Source organism: Physella acuta, unplaced genomic scaffold (assembly GCF_028476545.2).
Source record: "Physella acuta isolate Inbredline_101_S28 unplaced genomic scaffold, ASM2847654v3 ptg000123l, whole genome shotgun sequence".
Classification (NCBI taxonomy): domain Eukaryota; kingdom Metazoa; phylum Mollusca; class Gastropoda; family Physidae; genus Physella; species Physella acuta.
In genome coordinates, this window is record NW_026731642.1 from 381,685 (window position 1) to 401,899 (window position 20,215).

The 20,215-nt window shown below is 36.1% G+C and overlaps 1 protein-coding gene across 1 annotated transcript; it reads right to left on the reverse strand.

Moving 5' to 3' along the window:
* Nucleotides 1–7,944: 7,944 nt before the first annotated feature.
* LOC131934921 (vitrin) lies at nucleotides 7,945–19,871 on the reverse strand. Its single transcript, XM_059291186.1, has 12 exons — nucleotides 19,685–19,871; nucleotides 18,871–18,889; nucleotides 17,957–18,032; nucleotides 17,021–17,201; nucleotides 15,342–15,538; nucleotides 14,249–14,442; nucleotides 13,542–13,583; nucleotides 13,116–13,249; nucleotides 12,194–12,319; nucleotides 11,267–11,410; nucleotides 10,186–10,318; nucleotides 7,945–9,185 (listed from the first exon to the last, which is right to left on the reverse strand). Exons 1-11 carry the CDS (start codon nucleotides 19,721–19,723, stop codon nucleotides 10,187–10,189), a joined length of 1,284 nt encoding a protein of 427 aa, XP_059147169.1. The 5' UTR covers nucleotides 19,724–19,871; the 3' UTR covers nucleotides 7,945–9,185; nucleotide 10,186.
* Between the last annotated feature and the right edge of the window lie 344 nt (nucleotides 19,872–20,215).

Consider the following 20,215-nt stretch of genomic DNA (forward strand, 5'->3'; position numbering starts at 1 on the left):
AATAAAAGTTATAATATGTAAATTCAATGGTTTTGTTCTTTTTATTAAAAAAATATGTTTGTTTTCTCTAGTACATTCTTAAAATGATGATTAAAAATGAAAATCTATTGAAATTCATTGTAGTCGAAAATTTTATCGCTGTGGCCCTGTAAAGAATTTATTATTACGAAATTGTTTTTTTGCTTTAAAATTTAAAAAATCAAATTTCATTCCACATTAAAAACAAAAATGCCTTTCTTGTCAGCCAATCCATCTTTAACCGTATTTTCAACTTATATTGGTTATTCATTAATCTTATAACAAGAAAGGGTTTATCATTTTGTTATATTATGTTATATATTATTATGGTAATGGCTAGTAAAACCTTTAGTTCAATAAATTACATTTGACTTTTAAAAATTCTTATTTTTGGAATAGTTCGGCTTATACTAAAAGTTTAAGCAGTTTTCTAAGCATCGCTAAAATAAAGGTTGCCAGATAAATTATTGTAAATAGTAAACAAAACAATAAACGACGAATGCTTGTTCATAGAGAAGCACATATGATTTTAAACATTATTTTCAGAACATTTATAAACTCCTTTTATAAAGTTATAATATTTTTCCAATTGTGTTATTTTTAAATTTGGTTTTTTATTACTTCTACGCCACGCAGTGGCGGATTAAAGGGGGGGGGGGGGGCTGAACAGGTTGCAGTCAGGGGCCCCCGATTTTTAGGGGCTCCTAAATTTCCTTTTTCAATCATATTTAATTACATTTAAAAGCCAGTTTTAATGTTTGAATCACAAGCTTCTTTAAAAAAAATTTGTCAAAATATCAAATTCGAGTACATACTTTAGTATAAATACCAGCTGTCATCACCTCCTCCCTGATACATCAATGTTTACATAAAACCGACGCTCACTAAAATAAATAGTCCGAACAACTTTCGCTTATGACAATGAAATGGGTTGATTTTAGAGTTTAAAAACATAAACAGCGGCCGAATACTGATAATTCAGTTGATGATAGGCTGCTTTTGAAAAATGCACCGCAACTGAAGGTTATTCATTCAGATGGGGTCTACACTGTGAATTAGCTCTCATTCGTAAGCGTTAGACTAACCACAGCAATCAATTAAAAATGCCAGACCTTCTTTTAATTTGCTTACCCGCGACGCTGCTTAGAAAGGTATGAAAAAATGGATTTTCGTTATCAGAAATGGATAGTCGTTTTTTTAAGCATAGGATAGCTAGATCTTGTTATTTTGGATTAAAACTCTTATAGATGCATTTCTTAGTTGCCCATTTGGCCTTTTGATTTTAGTAAATATTAGATAGAGTTCACATATTTAGTTATTCTCTGCAAATGAGGAGATATTCTGATCCGTTCTATGTCTAGATCTATAGCTAGCCGCCTGTAGTTTATAAAATAAGAGATATGTACCCATCTCAGCTGGGTGTTTTTCGACCACCCACCCGCCACATTAGCACATATATTGGACAAATTGTACCAGCCTAATCCATCTCTAGGAACTATGTTGGTCTAAACTTAGGTTACCCTGCAATACTACAACCCACCCAACTCCCATTCCCTGCCCACGTTTATACCGCCCCTGTCAATCAGCCTACGTAAATTGTTGACGTTTTTTGTTTTCCTGACATAATATGACGTTGCTCGAAAGGAGTAATTAAACTGACGAGCTGACTCACGACGTAGCATACGCCGCTATCTAATTGTTTTATTTTCTGCTTATCAGCAATTCATAATTTTTGAATTCGACACTACCACCCCCCGCCCGCCCCCCCCTCCCCCCAATTGAAACGACAATGAAAAGATCAAGCAGAAACTGTTACCTCTATTCCACCTGCACCATAAACTTGTACGTTTCAAAGGGTACAGTGTATGTATCATTATTTTTCATGCTTTCTATGTTATGCTCATTTTGTCTTATTTTAAAAAAAAACACTCACCGACCCCAACCAAATGCGTAATACGGAAATCTTTTTTAATACATAAAAACTCATTTTAATTGTACAAACACACTATTGTGCGAGCATTTACCTACGTATTCCTTTAGCCGCTATTTAAAAAATAAACCGGGAGTGATCTCCCCTAAACTTTCTCGAATATTCTTATATAACTTGGAATATAGAGATGATTTTTAATTACTTAAACTTTTGAAAATAGAATAGAATCCCACAGAGAAAAGAATTGCGCACCAAGCGAACGCCAAAACAAAATGTGCATAATAGTGCGCAATATTATTAGTACTTTATAAATTTACATGCGTTATTTGAGAAATCGAAAATAGCGTAAATTAGTACTTCCGTTCAACGGAAATTACTCAAAATTTGACAGAAAGTAGAGAATTAGATCTTTTACTTATAAGTTAAATTTCATTTGTCTACCTGAAATAGTACTCAAGTTATAGGCTTTTGAAAAATTCAAAGTAGAAAAAGTACCACTTCCGTTTATCGGAAATCGCTCAAAAGTTGATCAGGATCTACGATTTTGATAAAATACTTATATATGAAATTTCATCAACCTAGCTGTAACGGTACTCAAGTTATCGTGTTTACAAACAGACACACAGACAGACACACAGACATACGGACAATATTGCAAACTTATGTTTTTCCGTATCAGTGAGGTGTAAAATGTCGAGATTTGTAAAAATCTCGATATTTTTTTTTTCACGATTACAAGACTTTTTCTATACGAGAAAGTAAAATAATAAAAGACAAGCTAACAAAAGCAGGGGAAATAATTACTCTCCTAATATTGATCAGTGTAAAACTACACAATGAATTGTAATTTTCAAATTTAATCAAATCGATCATTTTGTTAGTCACAGCCAGCTGTTACACATGAACTCTATGCATCTCAACATTGTCATTGTCCAAAATATTTTAAAACAGTATCGCGTCCTTTATTCATCCTTTGAAATGTACGCTTAATTTGAACTTAGCTACTGGGGCATACATCAGATGTAATGAAGCCTTATGTAAACCAGTCAACCTGCGAACATCTACCCCACACTGCCCGTTATTCATAGCAACCTGCTATACATAGAGTTCATGTGTAACAGCTGGCTGTGAATAACGGGCAGTGTGGTGTAGATGTGGATGTGAATGAGGTGTAACATGATGCTGATGGCGGGCAGTGTGGGGTAGATGTAGATGTGGATGTGAATGAGGTGTAATATGATGCTGATGACGCTCAGTGTGCTGTTGATATGAGTGACGGGTTTTGTGCTGTTGATGTGGATGGCCAGTAGTGTGGTATAGATGTTTTTGATGTATAAATCGGTGTAGACTCATAAGAGTAGATTGTAATAAACTATTATATTAAATAATAACAAAATGGTCGATGTGATTAAATTTGAATATTACAATTTAATGTGTAGGTTTACACTGATCAATATTAGGAGAGTAATTATTTCCCCTGCTTTTGTTAGCTTGTCTTTTAATATTTTTTTTTAAATAGCGGCTAAAGGAATACGTAGGTAAATGCTCGCACATTGGTGTGATTGTACAATTAAAATGAGTTTTTATGTATTAAAAAAGATTTCCGTATTACGCATTTGGTTTGGGGTCGTTGAGTGATTTTTTTTCTAATAAGACAAAATGGAAGGTTAGTGATGTACCTACATACCATATGCATGTTTTAGAAAGCATGAAAAATAATTATACGTACACTGTACCCTTTAAAACCTGACAGTCTATGGGGCATATGGAATAGAGATAACCTTTTTTTCTAAAGACGATTAAAGCGCGCCAGATCATTATAAAATATTATAAAATATTTTAGAGAACAACAATATTGACATGCAAAGTGTTCATGTATAACAGGTTGCTATGAATAACGGGCAGTGTGGGGTAGATGTTCGCAGGTTAACTGGTTTACATAAGGCTTCATTACATCTGATGTATGCCCCAGTAGCTAAGTTCAAATTAAGCGTACATTTCAAAGGACGAATAAAGTGCGCAATACTGTTTTAAAATATTTTGGACAATGACAATGTTGAGATGCATAGAGTTCATGTGTAACAGCTGGCTGTGAATAACGGGCAGTGTGGTGTAGATGTGGATGTGAATGAGGTGTAATATGATGCTGATGGCGGGCAGTGTGGTGTAGATGTGGATGTGAATGAGGTGTAATATGATGCTGATGGAGGGCAGTGTGGTGTAGATGTGGATGTGAATGAGGTGTAATATGATGCTGATGGCGGTCAGTGTGGTGTAGATGTGGATGTGAATGAGGTGTAATATGATGCTGATGGCGGGCAGTGTGGTGTAGATGTGGATGTGAATGAGGTGTAATATGATGCTGATGACGCTCAGTGTGCTGTTGATATGAGTGACGTGTTTTGTGCTGTTGATGTGGATGACCAGTAGTGTGGTATGGATGTTTTTTATTTATAAATCGGTGTAGACTCATAAGAGTAGATTGTAATAAACTATTATATTAAATAATAACAAAATGATCGATTTGATTAAATTCAATTCAATGTGTAGGTTTACACTGATCAATATTAGGAGAGTAATTATTTCCCCTGCTTTTGTTAGCTTGTCTTTTAATATTTTTTTAAATAGCGGCAAAAGGAATACGTAGGTAAATGCTCGCAAATTGGTGTGTTTGTACAATTAAAATGAGTTTTTATGTATTAAAAAAGATTTCCGTATTACGCATTTGGTTGGGGGTCGTTGAGTGATTTTTTTTTCTAATAAGACAAAATGGAAGTTAGTGATGTACCTACATACCATATGCATGATTTAGAAAGCATGAAAAATAATGATACGTACACTGTACCCTTTGAAACGTACAAGTTTATGGGGCAGGTGGAATAGAGGTAACAGTTTCTGCTTGATCTTTTCATTGTCGGTTCAATTGGGGGGAGGGGGGCGGGCGGGGGTGGTAGTGTCGAATTCACAAATTATGAATTGCTGATAAGCAGAAAATAAAACAATTATACAGCGGCGTATGTAACGTCGCGGGTCAGCTCGTTAGTCTAATTAGTCCTTTCGAGCAAACAAAAACCGTCAACAATTTACGTAGGCTGATTGACTGGGGCGGTATAAACGTGGGCGGGGAATGGGAGTTGGGTGGGTTGTAGTATTGCAGGGTAACCTAGACCAACATAGTTACTAGAGATGGATTAGGCTGGTACAATTAGTCCAATATATGTGCTAATGTGGCGGTGGGTGGTCGAAAAACACCCAGCTGAGATGGGTACATATCTCTTATTTTATAAACTAAAGGCGGCTAGCTATAGATCTAGACATAGAACGGACCAGAATATCTCCTCTTTTGCAGTTAACAACTAAATAAGTGAACTCTACCTAATATTACTTATAATCAAACGACCAAATGAGCAACTAAGAAATGCATCTAGAGAGTTTTAATCCAAAATTACGGTCCTAGGACCTTTGACCACAGGTGCTTTGACCATAGGGGGTTTGACCATAGGGGGTTTGACCACAGCGGAGCTTTGACCATAGGGGCTTTGACCATAGGGGGTTTGACCACAGCGGGGCTTTGACCATAGCGGAGCTTTGACCATAGGTGGTTTGACCATAGGGGGTTTGATCATAGGGGGTTTGACCACAGGTGTTTTCTTAGCAGAGGGTCTTTGATCACAGGTGGTCTATCAACTGGTGTGTGATCACAAGCGCTGCGTCCGGCTTTGATCATAGTTGTTTTGTCCCCATAGGGTCTTTGATCTCAGGTGTTTTGTCCACATAGGGTCTTTGATCTCAGGTGGTTTGTCCAATGCTGTCCATATATGGTAAGGATTTATTTTAAAAGTTGCTAAATTATATTTTAAATTTCGACATGATGTAATAATATTGTCAAACAGAGGTACTGACATATTTGCTTGCTATAGCACATCTGTCATTTAGTTAACCATTTTATGTATTACATCTTTGACTTTATTGTTGGCAAGTTTTGTATCATTTTTTATCCTTTATATATGCTATGTATTTTCAAGTACTTCTACATTATTTATTTGTGAAACTTGTTATATGTCGCATTATTTGTGTTTCATTTATATTTAAAATAAATCTATGAGGCCTAGCACCAGCCTTTATGTGGAGAATAAAATATAGTTCTTGGCTTTTTTAAATACATGTTAATTTCTATTAACGTACTCTCAGGAAACATGTATAAAATCGTATTAATTGTATCACACGTATGATCAAAGCCGGACACAGCGCTTGTGATCAAACACCCGTTGATAGACCACCTGTGATCAAAGAGCCTCTGCTGAGAAAAAACATGTGGTCAAACCCCCTATGGTCAAACCACCTATGATCAAACCAACTATGGTCAAAGCACCGCTATGGTCAAAGGCCCGCTGTGGTCAAAACCCCTATGGTCAAAGCACCTGTGGTCAAAGGTCCGCTGTGGTCAAACCCCCTATGGTCAAACCCCCTATGGTCAAAGCACCTATGATCAAACCACCTATGGTCAAAGCACCGCTATGGTCAAAGGCCCGCTGTGGTCAAAACCCCTATGGTCAAAGCACCTGTGGTCAAAGGTCCGCTGTGGTCAAACCCCCTATGGTCAAACCCCCTATGGTCAAAGCACCTGTGGTCAAAGGTCCGCGCACCAAAATTACAAGATCTAGATATCCTATGCCTAAAACAACGACTATCCAAAACCTCACTTCTAATAAAAAAAATCCATTTTTTTTCATACCTTTCTTAGCAGTGTAGCGGTCCGGCATTTTTAATCGATTGCTGGGGTTATTCAGTAGTGTTGCTTTTCTGAATGCTTGCGAGTGAGAGCTAATTCACAGTGTAGACCCTATCTGACTGAATAACTTTTAGTTACGGTGCATTTTTCAAAAGGCGTCTATCATCAACTGATTTGTCAGTATTCGGACGCTGTTTGTGTTTTTAAACTCTTGAATCAACCCATTGTATTATCACAAGCGAAAGCTGTTCGGAATATTTATTTTAGTGATCGTCTGTTTCGTGTAATCAATGTATGAGGGAGTAGGTGATGACAGCTGGTATTTATACTAAAGTGTGTACTCGTGTTTGATATTTTGAGAAAAAAAACACTGAAATAAGCTTGTTATTCAAACATTAAAACTGGGTTTTAAGTGAAAATTAATATCATTGAAAAAGGAAATGTGTGGGCCCCTAAAAATCGGGGCCCTAACTGCAGCCCTTTCAGCCCCCCTCCCCTTTTTTTTTTTTTTTATCCGCCATTGCTTGGCGTAGAAGTAATAAAAAAACAAATTTTAAAAAGAACGAAATTGGAAATATTGTAATTTTATAAAAGGAGTGTATGAATGTTCTCAGAATAATGTTTAAAAACATACTTGCTTTTCTGTTTAAAAGCATTGGTCGTTCATGGAATCTCTTGCAAATTGTAGCGATAAATCCTTTACTAGAGATAGCAAGTTTATTTAATTTCATTTTTGTTGTCAGTGCTATTCATAAGCTTATTTCTATTAAGATTTTATAATTGATTGGTTTTCTATTTACAATAATTTATCTGGCAGCCTTTCATTAACCTTAGAAAATATTGCTTAAACTTGTAGTATTAAGCGAACTATTAAAAAAATTAAGAATTTTAAATAGTCAAATGCAGTTTATAGAATTACAGGTTTTACTAGCCATTACCATATATAAAATGATATAATAAAATGATAAACCCTTTCTTATTATAAGATAAATGAATAACCAATATAAGTTGAAAATACGGTTAATGATGGATTGGCTGACAAGAAAGGCGTTTTTGTTTTTAATGTGGAGTGAAAATTGATTTTTTAAATTTTAAAGCAAAAAAAAACAATTTCGTAATAATAAAAATAATAAATTCTTTACAAGGCCACAGCGATAAAATTTTCGACTACAATGAATTTCAATAGATTTTCATTTTTAATTATCATTTTAAGAATGTACTAGAGAAAACAAACATATTTTTTTAAATAAAAAGAACAAAACCATTGAATTTACATATTATAACTTTTATTGTGTATGAAAATAGAATGCTTACAAACGTGAAATTATGAATCTAATCCTTGAGAAATTCATGCATAAAAGATCACAAGGGGTCGTCCATAAATGACGTCACACTCGTAGAGGGGAGGGGTCCGTAATTTTGTGACGGTGTGTGATGTGGAGGAGAGGGATTCAAATTGTGTGACGTCACTTCTTGCATTATAAAAAAAGCAATGTTAGTAAACTAAGAAAATGGTTTCAATAAATTGAAAAATGAATTGATCAAAATACTCTATGACAGAGTTCTGACAAGATTTTGGAAGAAAATATAGATGTTTTAAGAAAAATTCAACAGAAATTTTGAAGGGGGTTGTAGGCTGAGGTGTTACGTCGTTTTAGGTAGGGGGGGTTCTGACTTTTTTTGATGACGTGTGAAGGAGGAGAGGGGGGACGTAAAAATCGTCAAAAAGCGTGACGTCATTAATGGATGACCCCCCAATCAGACTTACATTATAAAAATTGTTTTTATGTACAAAAATTTGCAATTAATGTAAAGTATGTAAATACTTCCTTGATTAAAATAATATTATTCTATTTCAAATATCAATATTAAATACATTATTTTTTCTTTTCTGTTTTTGCTTGCTTCGTTATTTTAAAAGCACTTGCAACCGTCTATAAAAAAGATGCAATTTCAGTGTAGTTTTCTTTTTTTCAGAAACAAACTGATTCGTTGTTATCTTTTTTTTTTTTTTTTTTTTTTTTTTTTTTTCAAAACAAGGATACACTGAATACAAATGTGTCATGGATTATGAGCTAAATCTACACCTAATAGTCTATACGTTTAGTGGTGAAATATTTTATTCAAACAAAAAATCCGAATTGGGGATATATTTTGGGTTATTCCATAGTATCCCTGCCCACTATATGTATATTTAAAGTCTGTAGGCATATTCTGCAACCTCTAACAGGCTTTAGGTATATTTTAGACCCACAAACAATAGGAATACTCACAGACTATTGGTATATTTTGCACGTACAAACGTACAATTTGTAATCATTAACATTCACACTCAACTGTTTTACAAACAATAAAAACCATGTATTATTATTTTAAAAATGTGTGTATAAAACTAATCACAATATTGAGATTCTTGCTTTCTATTTTTCGTCATCACTGTTTGCGTAGCTACATCATCACTTTTTGCGTAACGCAAGTCATCGCTGGCTGTGTACCGCTCTGTACCTGTATAGAACAGTTCAATAACTATTAGTTGATCACACTTGTTAATATTTAAATAAGCTTCTTCCATTCTATCTTCCTCTCTTTTGAACACTTTTTATCCCGTTTACTCTTTCTCAAAAGACGTTTATTTTTTTCTCGATGTTCGTCAAATGAAAAAAATTCGAAATTTATTTTATTTAATATCTTGGTATCACAACCAAAATCCCAGGTCTAAACCTAACCCATTCGCCAAAACCTAGAATAGACAGTTATATAGACAGAAATGTACAATTCTTGCTTTCGTTTTTGGAGAACTAAGAAATAAATTACTATAAATAGCAATATACTCTTGGTAGTGTGTCACTCTTCCCTTCACTCATTGGTTAAGGCAACCGGGCGTAGAACCGGCCAATATATTTGTATTGTAGATTGATATTGAAAACCGCAGAAGGCATTAGAAACACAGTAGGTAGAACAACACACTTTATGATGGGTACATTTACACACATTATCAGGAGAAAAGATGCATACTTGATGATGTCTTCAACTGCACAATTATAATGAGTAAAGATACACACGTTTTGATGAGCACAACTACAAACCTTATGATGAGAACAACTACACACTTTATAACAAGCAAAACTACACAACGTATGATGGGTACAACTACACACTTTATAACAAGTACAAATACACACTTTATGATGAGTACAACTACACACTTTATAACAAGCACAACTACACACTTTATAATAAGTACAAATACACACTTTATAACAAGCACAACTACACACCTTATGATGAGTACAACTACACACTTTATAACAAGCACAACTACACACCTTATGATGAGTACAACTACACACCAACTCTACACCTTATGATGGGTACAACTACACACTTTATTATGGGAACAACTACACTCCTTATGATGAGTACAACTACACACCTTATAATGGGTACCACTACACACTTTATATCAAGCACAACTACACACCCTATGATGAATACAACTACACACCTTATTTTGTTGCGGCCAAGTTGGGACACAGTCTGTTGACCAGGTCCTCAGACACTTGCCTTGACCCTCGCCCAAACAGAGTTGCCGCTCCTTCGATTTCGATGTTACGGTTGTAGTAGTCGGCAATGAAGACCTGAATAGATAAAAAGAAAAATAATGAGCTCAATGGGAATTCGTTTTTCTTCTTCTTCCTCGTTCTAATTTTTTTTTGGGGTTGGAAAGGATTCCCTAAAGTGCAATTAAGTATACGTGTCAACTGGTTATGCACCATATGTTGACTCCGACTTCAGACATCTTTTCACCATTTTGGATTTGCTTCCATAGCCAAACAAGAACAAACCACAAGGCAGCAGTTGTTTGATTTTGGAGTTTTCTCTCCTAAAAGATTTGCTGCCCCCAACTATCGAGCCTCATCAAATTCGCGACTTTTCTTGGTTTAGCAACCATGAGCTTTACCGACTCTACCACGCCGACCCCGAAATTCGATTTGATTACGATGATTTTTAATAGATTCTCAGCTGTCGTTTATTTGGATTATTTTTCAAGTTCTTTTATATACTGAATTTATCTCTTTGAATTTTTGAAAGACCTCACTCTTGTATACGCTATAGCTCAACTCATCTGCATGACATATTGCTAACCTCAACAATATACCGTATAGTTTAACATACCAACATGCCCTATTGTTAAACTAGTTTATTTGCACTATAGTATAACCATCTGATAGGCTCACCTGATATGGCTTAACCCACATGTATAATCACCTTTGGGTTAAATCCAACTTTATGTCCTATGGCTTAACCCACATGTACTCCATATAGTTCAACCCACCCCTAGACCTTTAGGTTGAATCCACCTTTATGTCCTATGGCTTAACCCACATGTACTCCATATAGTTCAACCCATCCCTACACCTTTAGGTTGAACCCACCTTTATGTTCTATGGCTTAACCCACATGTACTCCATATAGTTCAACCCATCCCTACACCTTTAGGTTGAACCCACCTTTATGTTCTATGGCTTAACCCACATGTACTCCATATAGTTCAACCCATCCCTAGACCTTTAGGTTGAACCCACCTGTATGCCCTGGTTGTTTAGCTCTGTGATCTGGGACTTGAGGTCACCCAGAGATTTGATGTCTTTACCCAGCGACAAGACGGCCACCTTCTTGGAGTTCTCCCGACCCCCGTGTTCCGCTGTGTAGGCTTTTGTTCCCAGATACTGCAACAGGTCAATACAACACATGTTTAGTCTGGTAATTCCCAAAAATTACAACAGGTCAGTACAGTACAGGTAAATTATTTATCTCGTCAATGGGTGGGCTGATCTATTTTAATTATAAATAAGATATAATTGGTAAAACTAGCAGAGGTTGGTTTTCATGTTTTATTTTTTTTATGGGGGGAGTGGGTGTTGTTGCCTACTGCCTGTTGTAAAATTTAATTAATTTGTTTCTGTTCCGTGGAAGATATTGTCCACTGCTGGTAATGGTAAGCTCGCCACATTAATGGAGAACCAAGATGGTCGTCGTAGCGCACATACGATCTATACAAACAGCCTATAGGGCAAGCTATATGAGGAAAACCTACAAGTCAGCTTAGCTGAAGAAACAACCTAGAAGACACTCCACTTGAAAAAAACAGCTTAAAAGACAGCCCCCCCTAAAAGAAACCCGAGAAGACAGCCCACCTAAAAGAAGACCCCGAAGACAGCCCACCTACAAGAAGACCCAGAAGACAGCCCACCTAAAAGAAGACCCAGAAGACAGCCCACCTAAAAGAAAACCGAGAAGACAGCCCACCTAAAAGAAGAACCAGAACACAGCCCACCTAAAAGAAAACCGAGAAGACAGCCCACCTAAAAGAAAACCCAGAACACAGCCCACCTAAAAGAAGACCAAGTAGACAGCTCCCCCTAAAAGAAGACCCAGAACACAGCCTACCTAAAAGAAGACCCAGAAGATAGCCCACCTGCAATGACAGCCGATTTTAAAGTAACACTTACCTGGAGAAGATCTTTAACCTTACTCCTGTCGTAGTCCTGGAGCCTCTTCTTAATGTCGTCAACATTGTTGTAGTCGTCGAGGTCAAATCCAGCATCATCCGGGCAGGTACCAGAGATAACTCCGTACTGAATTAAAGCATAGTTACATTTTCTTGAATTCGCTCGTCGTTTTTACTTTCTCGTATATACGAAGTATAGAGAAAGTCTTGTAATCGTGCAAAAAAAAAATCAAGTTTTTATGCAAATCACGACGTTATACAGCTCCCTGCGTCGGAAAAACATAGTTTGTATGTATGTCTGTATGTATGTGTGTGTCTGTCTGTCAGTCAAATTAAATACGATAACCTGAGTACCGTTACATCTACGTTAATGAAATTTCAAATATGTAAGTGTTATATCAAATTTGTTGATCCGTATAAACTTTTCAACGATTTCCGATAACCGGAAGTGGAACTATTTTACATTCAATTTTTCAAAAACCTATAACTTGAAGTCTATTTCAGAAGATAAATGAAATTTCACTTGTAAGTAAAAGATCTAATTCTCTGCCTTCTGTCAAATTTTGAGTAATTTCCGTGGACCGGAAGTAGTACTTTTCGCTATTTCCGATTTCTCAAAAAACGTATGTAAACTTATAAAGTACTAATAATATTCCGCACTATTATATACATTTTGTTTTGCGTTCACTTGGTGTGCAATTATTGTTTCTTCGAGATTCTATTCTATTTTTAAAAAGTTTAAGTAATTAAAAATGGATTAAAAATCATGTCTATATCCCGAGTCGCCATCCCCAGTTGTTTTACATAAGAATATTCGAGAAAGTTTAGGGGAGATCACCCCCGGTTTAATTTATTTTTATGTGGCTAAATAGAGTTATCGTCTTATTTATTTACATAATACATCAGATTCGCAATGACCTCACCTGAAAGCCGTTATTCATGTCCTCAGTGTCCAGGGTCAGGGAAATGATTGACGTGGTCCAGGCGATGGCGTCAAGGCCGAGTTGAGCAGGGTCAAAGACGAAATAAATATCAGCAGGGTTGACCTCACCGCAAGCTGTCAGGGGAGAATTCATTTGTCAAGATTTTTCTCACATAAATATATATATATATATATATATATATATATATATATATATATATATATATATATATATATATGTGTGTGTGTGTGTGTGTGTGTGTGTATATATTTATATTTATATATATATATATATATAAATATATCAGCATAATTATATACAAATTATTTATTTTTAAATCATTACAAAAATGCAATGTGTTCGTTAAATAGTCCTACCCAGGGTAATTTTTTTTTCTATGAAATTCTAGAATGTAAAAATACTTACTTGGACTTTCAACCATCTGTGGAGTAGTTGGCTTTTCTTTTTCTGTAAGGGAGGTAAGAAGTGAATATTTAGTCACCATTCTGTGTAAATATAAATTGATTATGGTTCATAGTTTCTAGTCCTGTTGTCTTTACGTTTGAAGGAAAAGATTCTTTAATACGACTAGTTGTAATTAATAGGATAAAAGTTAAGCAGTACCATATACAAGGCAATTTTTTTTTAAAAGTAATTTAAAGAACAAAATGAAATTCAGGAGCTATTTTACGTAGGTTAAAACCCATATTGGGGACGGAGTGGTCTAGCGGTAGAGAGCTAGACTGCAAACCCTTGAGTCTCGAGTTTGAATCCGGGTTCAAGTCTGTAAACCATCCCTGAGTCCACCCAACTATGATGGGTACCTAACTCACGTTAGGCAAAGTAAAGGCGGCTGGGCATAGTCCTTACCACACTATATCTTCATATGCCGAGGTCACAGAAACAAGTGAACTCAACTTCACTTACCCTATAGACCGTCAGGTTTGAAAAGGGAACTTTATTTTACTTATAAAACCCATATTGAAATTTGAATATTAAAAAAAGATAAAAATATTTTGAAAAGTCTAATAGAAAGCAAATTGTAAAATTTTACCCAAAAAATTAATACACTATTTAAAATAATAGATGCAAATCTTGAATAATGAAAGTCCTAGAAAACAAGGGGAACTCACTAATACAGGTTGTACGAGCAAGCGACTCTTTGATGGACTCGAGCTTGCTGAAGTTGTCGACCTTGGTGACCCTGGTCTCGTCCCCGGCGATGTTGCTCAGTTCTTCGTCGCGGATGCCGAGGCCGACGCCGATGGCGAAAATGGTGATGCCGTCGTTTCTAGCCGATTCAGCTTCCGCTTTGGTCTCTCTCCATCTGTGGGCAAATGTTGACAGGTTACAGATGTAAGGAGATATTGGGCTACAGGTTACATGTGTAAGGAGATATTGGGCGTCAGGTTACATATGTAAGGAGATATTGGGCGTCAGGTTACATATGTAAGGAGATATTGGGCGTCAGGTTATATATGTAAGGAGACATAGGGCGTCAGGCTACATATGTAAGCAGATGTTTGATGTAGGATTACACCTGTAACCAAAAGTAGTATCAGATTACATCTGTAAGCTGAATATAAATTCACAGACATCGTAGGGTTAATATAAATAAAACGCAGACATTGTTGAGTTAACATGGAAGCAGACAGAAGAACGTCAATTTCGCCTACAAGACAGACACAGCAAAAGGGTTTTTTTCTTGCCTAAATAGCGCATCCAAATGGAGGGTTAATCTAGATGAAATGGTACAGATAGTAAATAGTTTATGTTACAGACAGTGGGGAATAAATGTTTCCTACAATTCAAACACAGAAAAGGTCTCATCTAGCTAAAAATAAAACCACAGGCATTAAAGGGTTAACTTAGCTAAAGCAACTCATATATTGATGGGTTAGTTAAACTGAAGCAACACAGACATTAAAAGTTTAATCTTGCTAAAGCAACAAGGCCATTAAAGGATCAATCTAGCTGAAGTAGCATAGACATTGAAGGGTTAACTTAGCTGAAGCAACTCATATATTGAAAGGGTTAATCTAGACGAAATAGAGCAGATATTGAATGGTTCATCTAGCTGAACTAGCACAGCCATTGAAGGGTTAATTTAGCTGAAGCAACTCATATATTGAATGAGTTAATCTAGACGAAATGGCGCAGATTTTTAATGGTTCATCTAGCTGAACTAGCACAGCCATTGAAGGGTTAAACCTGCCTACGACTCACATCTGGGAGTTGCCGTCTGTGATGACGATGCTGACTTTCTCGGCCTCAGGGCGGACCACAGCGTTGTTGAGCTGCACCTCGTGCATGTACTTGATGGCCTTCCCCGTGTCTGTGAACAGCCCGGCCCTGTGGGGGACGTTACCGATGGCCTCCAGGACTTGTTCTTTGGTGGCGTATGAGGTCAGGTTAAAGGCGTCCTAGAAAATAGTGGGAGGGGGGTTAATCAAGATGAAATGGTACAGATAGAAAATGGTTTATGTTATAGACAGAGAGGAATGAGTGTTGCCTACAATTCAAACACAGAAAAGGTCTCATCTAGCTTTAAAAAAGCACAGGCATTAAAGGGTTAACTTATTTAAAACAACTCATATATTGAAGGGTTAATTTTGCTGAAACAACATGCGAGATACAGTAACGTCACAAGAGAAGGATGAGCTCGTTTCAAAAATAGATGAGGAGAAATTTTCTTTAATTACAATCAATAATTTTTTTTAAATTTTAAGTTTTTATGGACAAAATAAAAACCAACGTATTATTTTTTTTAAGTTGAAAAATAACAACACCTTTTAAAAATGAATCGTGTTTGTAAATAAAATTGTTATTTGTTTTGTTTTCACATACTTTTTTGATTTTCTATCATCTTAAAATGAAAATAAAAGAGCATAAAGTGAAAGTAAAGTTTCCGTTTGAACCTGACAGTCTGTGAGGCAGGTAAAATAGAGTTCACCTGTTTCTCTGACCACGGAATATGAAGGAACTGTGTGGTCAGCATTAAGCCAGCCGTAACGTAACCCAGGTACCCATCAGAACTGGGTTGATGGGTTGACTTATTGATAGGCTACAATTCTAGCTAGGGATCCGAACGCGAGGTTTTCGGGTTTAAAGTGTAACGCTCTACCTTTCGACCACGCCGTCCCATATAACGAGCATAATTTTTAGCGCAATTTCCTTTCTGGAGAATAGCCTTTATTAACTCGTCATTTCTGGGAATGGATGGATGGATGGATGTGTGTCCGCAGCTTTAAGTCGTTTTTAAGTCGTATCTCCTCCTCAACGAAGCAATATCGAGGACTTGTTCCAAAGCAAATATGTTAAGCAAGTTCCGAGGATGAACATAGGCCAAAAAATTCCCGGAATTACTTCCTGGATTTCCCGGAAAAGCCAAAAACCTCGAAAAAATGCAGTTTTTGGCCCATATCTCGGCAACCAGACCACTTAGCGACTTGAAACATTTACCAATCGATTCCTGCCATAATTTAGAATAATATTGCCGAAGAAAGTTTTCAAAAATATCCTTTCGTTCGGCCACAAAAAATTAATTAAGAATTTTTAAACTGAGCGTCGTGTAGGCCTAGGATGATTTTGCGCAAAGCGCTGAGGTTCGAAAGGATTTTACCATAGCGAATGAGCGGAGGTTCGAAAGGATTTTTTTTCGACTGATACGGGAGGCTAGCCTGTCGCGACGTGGGATCGTTCGCGTCACTGCGCGCGGCAAGAGAGAGAGAGAGAGAAGTCAAATACTGATATAAACGTTTTAATATTTGGGCACCGTTGCTGAATATATGATTTATCTCGATTTAAAATTGTTATGGATAACATAAGGAAATTACGCTTAAATTGTCACTAGACTTTTTATTAACTTGTTTTTTATATTTTAGAAGCAGACGAGATGTACCTACCTCAGGGTAGATGCCCTTGCCGTACGTTATGATAGACACACGGACGTCGTTTTCGCCCGTGCCTATGTCAAACTGCTTGAGGAAATCCTGCAGGAACTTCTTGGCGATCCGGAAATCTTTCCGGGGGATGGAACTGGAGGAGTCCAAGACGATACCCAGCTCAATCGGTTCTTGTGTGCAGACTGGGGATTGGTCAGAATAAAGCAACGTCAGTTTGGGGGAAATACGGTAATTTACATGATCAAATCATTTTAAAATAAAACATTGATTGAGGGATATCCGGTAATTTAAATAATATTTTTTTAAAAGATAAGATTTGGAGGAATACGGTAATTAAGTTATAATTTTACAATAAAACATAGGATTGGGTAAATACGGTAATTTAAAAATCCTAATAAAACAACATCAGCTTGAAGGAAATGCGGTAGTGTAAGATATAAACGGCAATTTTTACTGTAGAGATAATTTTATTTAAGTCATAATAAGTTATTATATTGAATGGAAACAAGGTAATTAACTTTATAATGAAATGGTATCCTATGAGTTAATACACGCTCTACAGTTAAAATAAAACATTATTGGATTGACGGAAATATATCTCGAAATTTTGTGTCGACTTTCAGCTATGCTATTCAATGCCTGTTTAATAATATGTAATTCATCATCTTTTCCCGTTCGTGCCCTAGACACATGGGGCAGATGAAGTTGATTTCAACTGTTTCAATGACATACAGACCGATAGTGTGGTCAGCACTATGTCCAGCCGCCTTTGCTTTCCTAACGTTTAGCCGTCAGAAGCCGAGTGCTATACTGCTCTGGTAAGCCACTCCCTTATAATATGTAATTATTGTATTTATTTTTACATTTTAATAAAAAAAAATTAAATATCTGGATCAAATGATTGGATTATCCGAAGTCCTGTATTAAAAGAAAGAAATTATGAGGTAGTCGCCTTTCTCTTCCACGGTCTCCCGGCGTCTGGGTGCCAGAGATTTTAGTTCCTGGATGCTGACTGGGGAGATGATAGAGTAAAAGGATTTAAGTATTGTGGACTGGCGAGATTTTAGTTCCTGGATGCTGACTGGGGAGATGATAGAGTAAAAGGATTTAAGTATTGTGGACAGTGTCGAGATTTTAGTTCATGGGAAGATGATAGAGTAAAGGGATTTAAGTATTGTGGAGATACCATGTAAAGCGCAAGAATGTCAGGGAGACAAACTTTAAACCACAAGAGTGTGGTGGAGATTATATTTAAACCACATGAGTGTTTGGAAAATCACAAAGTAAACCACTAAAGCGTGTTGGGGAGATACCATATTAAGTACCAGGAGTCGTGAGTTAAAGAGAATGAAAGAGAGGTGAAACGAGAAGATAGAACATTTGTTTAGATGATAAATGGTAAGTGGTAGATGATAAAAGGTAGATGATAATTGATATATGATAATGATAAAAAATAAAATAATACGTGATAATTGATAGCTGATGAAAGGTAAATGGTAAATTTATCGAAGATAAGGTATTTGATAAATCAGCATGTTTCCCGTTCGTGCCAAAAACACATAGGGCAGATAAGTAGAGTTCATCTGTGACCTCGGCACATGAAGGGATAGTGTGGTCATCACCATACCTTGAGCCCGAATTCGAACTCGAGACTTTCTGGTTAGGAGTCTAGCTCTCTACCGCTAGGCCACACCGTTTAATAAACAAACAACAGCACAACAGGGGACGCTACTTTAACCTTGTCACTGCGCATAATTGTCAAGTTATCTCCCCTGTATATTTTGACATGCTATTTTTATGACATTAACTTCTACGATTTTTTGTTGAGCCTAGGCAAAAGTTTTACTTACATGCTGATATGAGAGCAACCTGCAATGAAAAAAATTAGAGAGTTAATTTTACAGCTAGTAGTTCACAGTGGTTAGTCTTGAGTATGTTTTATGTTTCGGCAATGTTGGAGTAATGGAAGCTATTGTTCTATTGCAAATACTTTGTCTTCAGTTCGTGATATTAACCGTATATTGCACTTTAGGTTATGATATCAGCAGTAATTTTTACTCAAGTTCAGGATATTAGTTCGTGGTATCAACCGTATATTGCACTTTAGGTTATGATATCAACAGTAATTTTTACTCAAGTTCAGGATATCCGTTCGTGATATCAACAGTACAATGTTCTTTACTACATAATATTAATAGTACATTGTACCTCATGATATCGACAGAGCCCTGCACTTTAATTCACGATATCAACAGTACATTGTACTTTAATTCATGATGACAAAAGTATATGCTTCAGAAACCATTTTTTCAATGTCCTTAAAAACCATTAAAATAGATGTACATGATTCAATTCAACATTTGCTAAATCTGCGTTACATAGTCACAACATACCACAACCTATGTTATATTTTTACTATTAAAAATTATCCAAATGTGTTTTCAAATACAGCTTTACCATGGTACAACATACATTAATTTACATATGATCTTACATTTTACAACTAATCTGACCTTACCCCTAACATATATATATATATATATATATATATATATATATATATATATATATATATATATATATATATATATATATATATTACCTTCATATACAAAACTAAAATTATAATACGATCTAACATTTTTATAACTAATTGAAACTTACCTCCAACATAAATATCGCAAGCATGAATTTCCCCATCATTGTGACTTTAGTTTAAACTTTCGTCCTCTGCTTGATCGAGATTCTACAAAACAAAAATTTATGTCGTCCACTGAACAAAAAAAACCTATTTTGCGCTTGAAGCTATATCTAAAAATCCGCAGTCTCTCTCTGTGGCCTACTTGGCTCTGAGTGGTCTTCACGGCGAGGGGACTCACTTTATATAGCGTGAAAATTTCAATTAGCACCCACTCATTAGTCTAATTACTCTTTTCGAGCAACGTCATATTATGTCAGGAAAACAAAAAAACGTCAACAATTTACGTAGGCTGATTGACAGGGGCGGTATGAACGTGGGTGGGGGGATGGGAGTGGGGTGGGTTGTAGTATTGCAGGGTTACCTACGTATAGAACAACGTAGTTCCTGGGGATAGATTAGGCTGGTACAATTTGTCCAATGGCTAATGGGGCGGGTGGGTGGTCAAACGTTATATATATATATATATATATATATATATATATATATATATATAT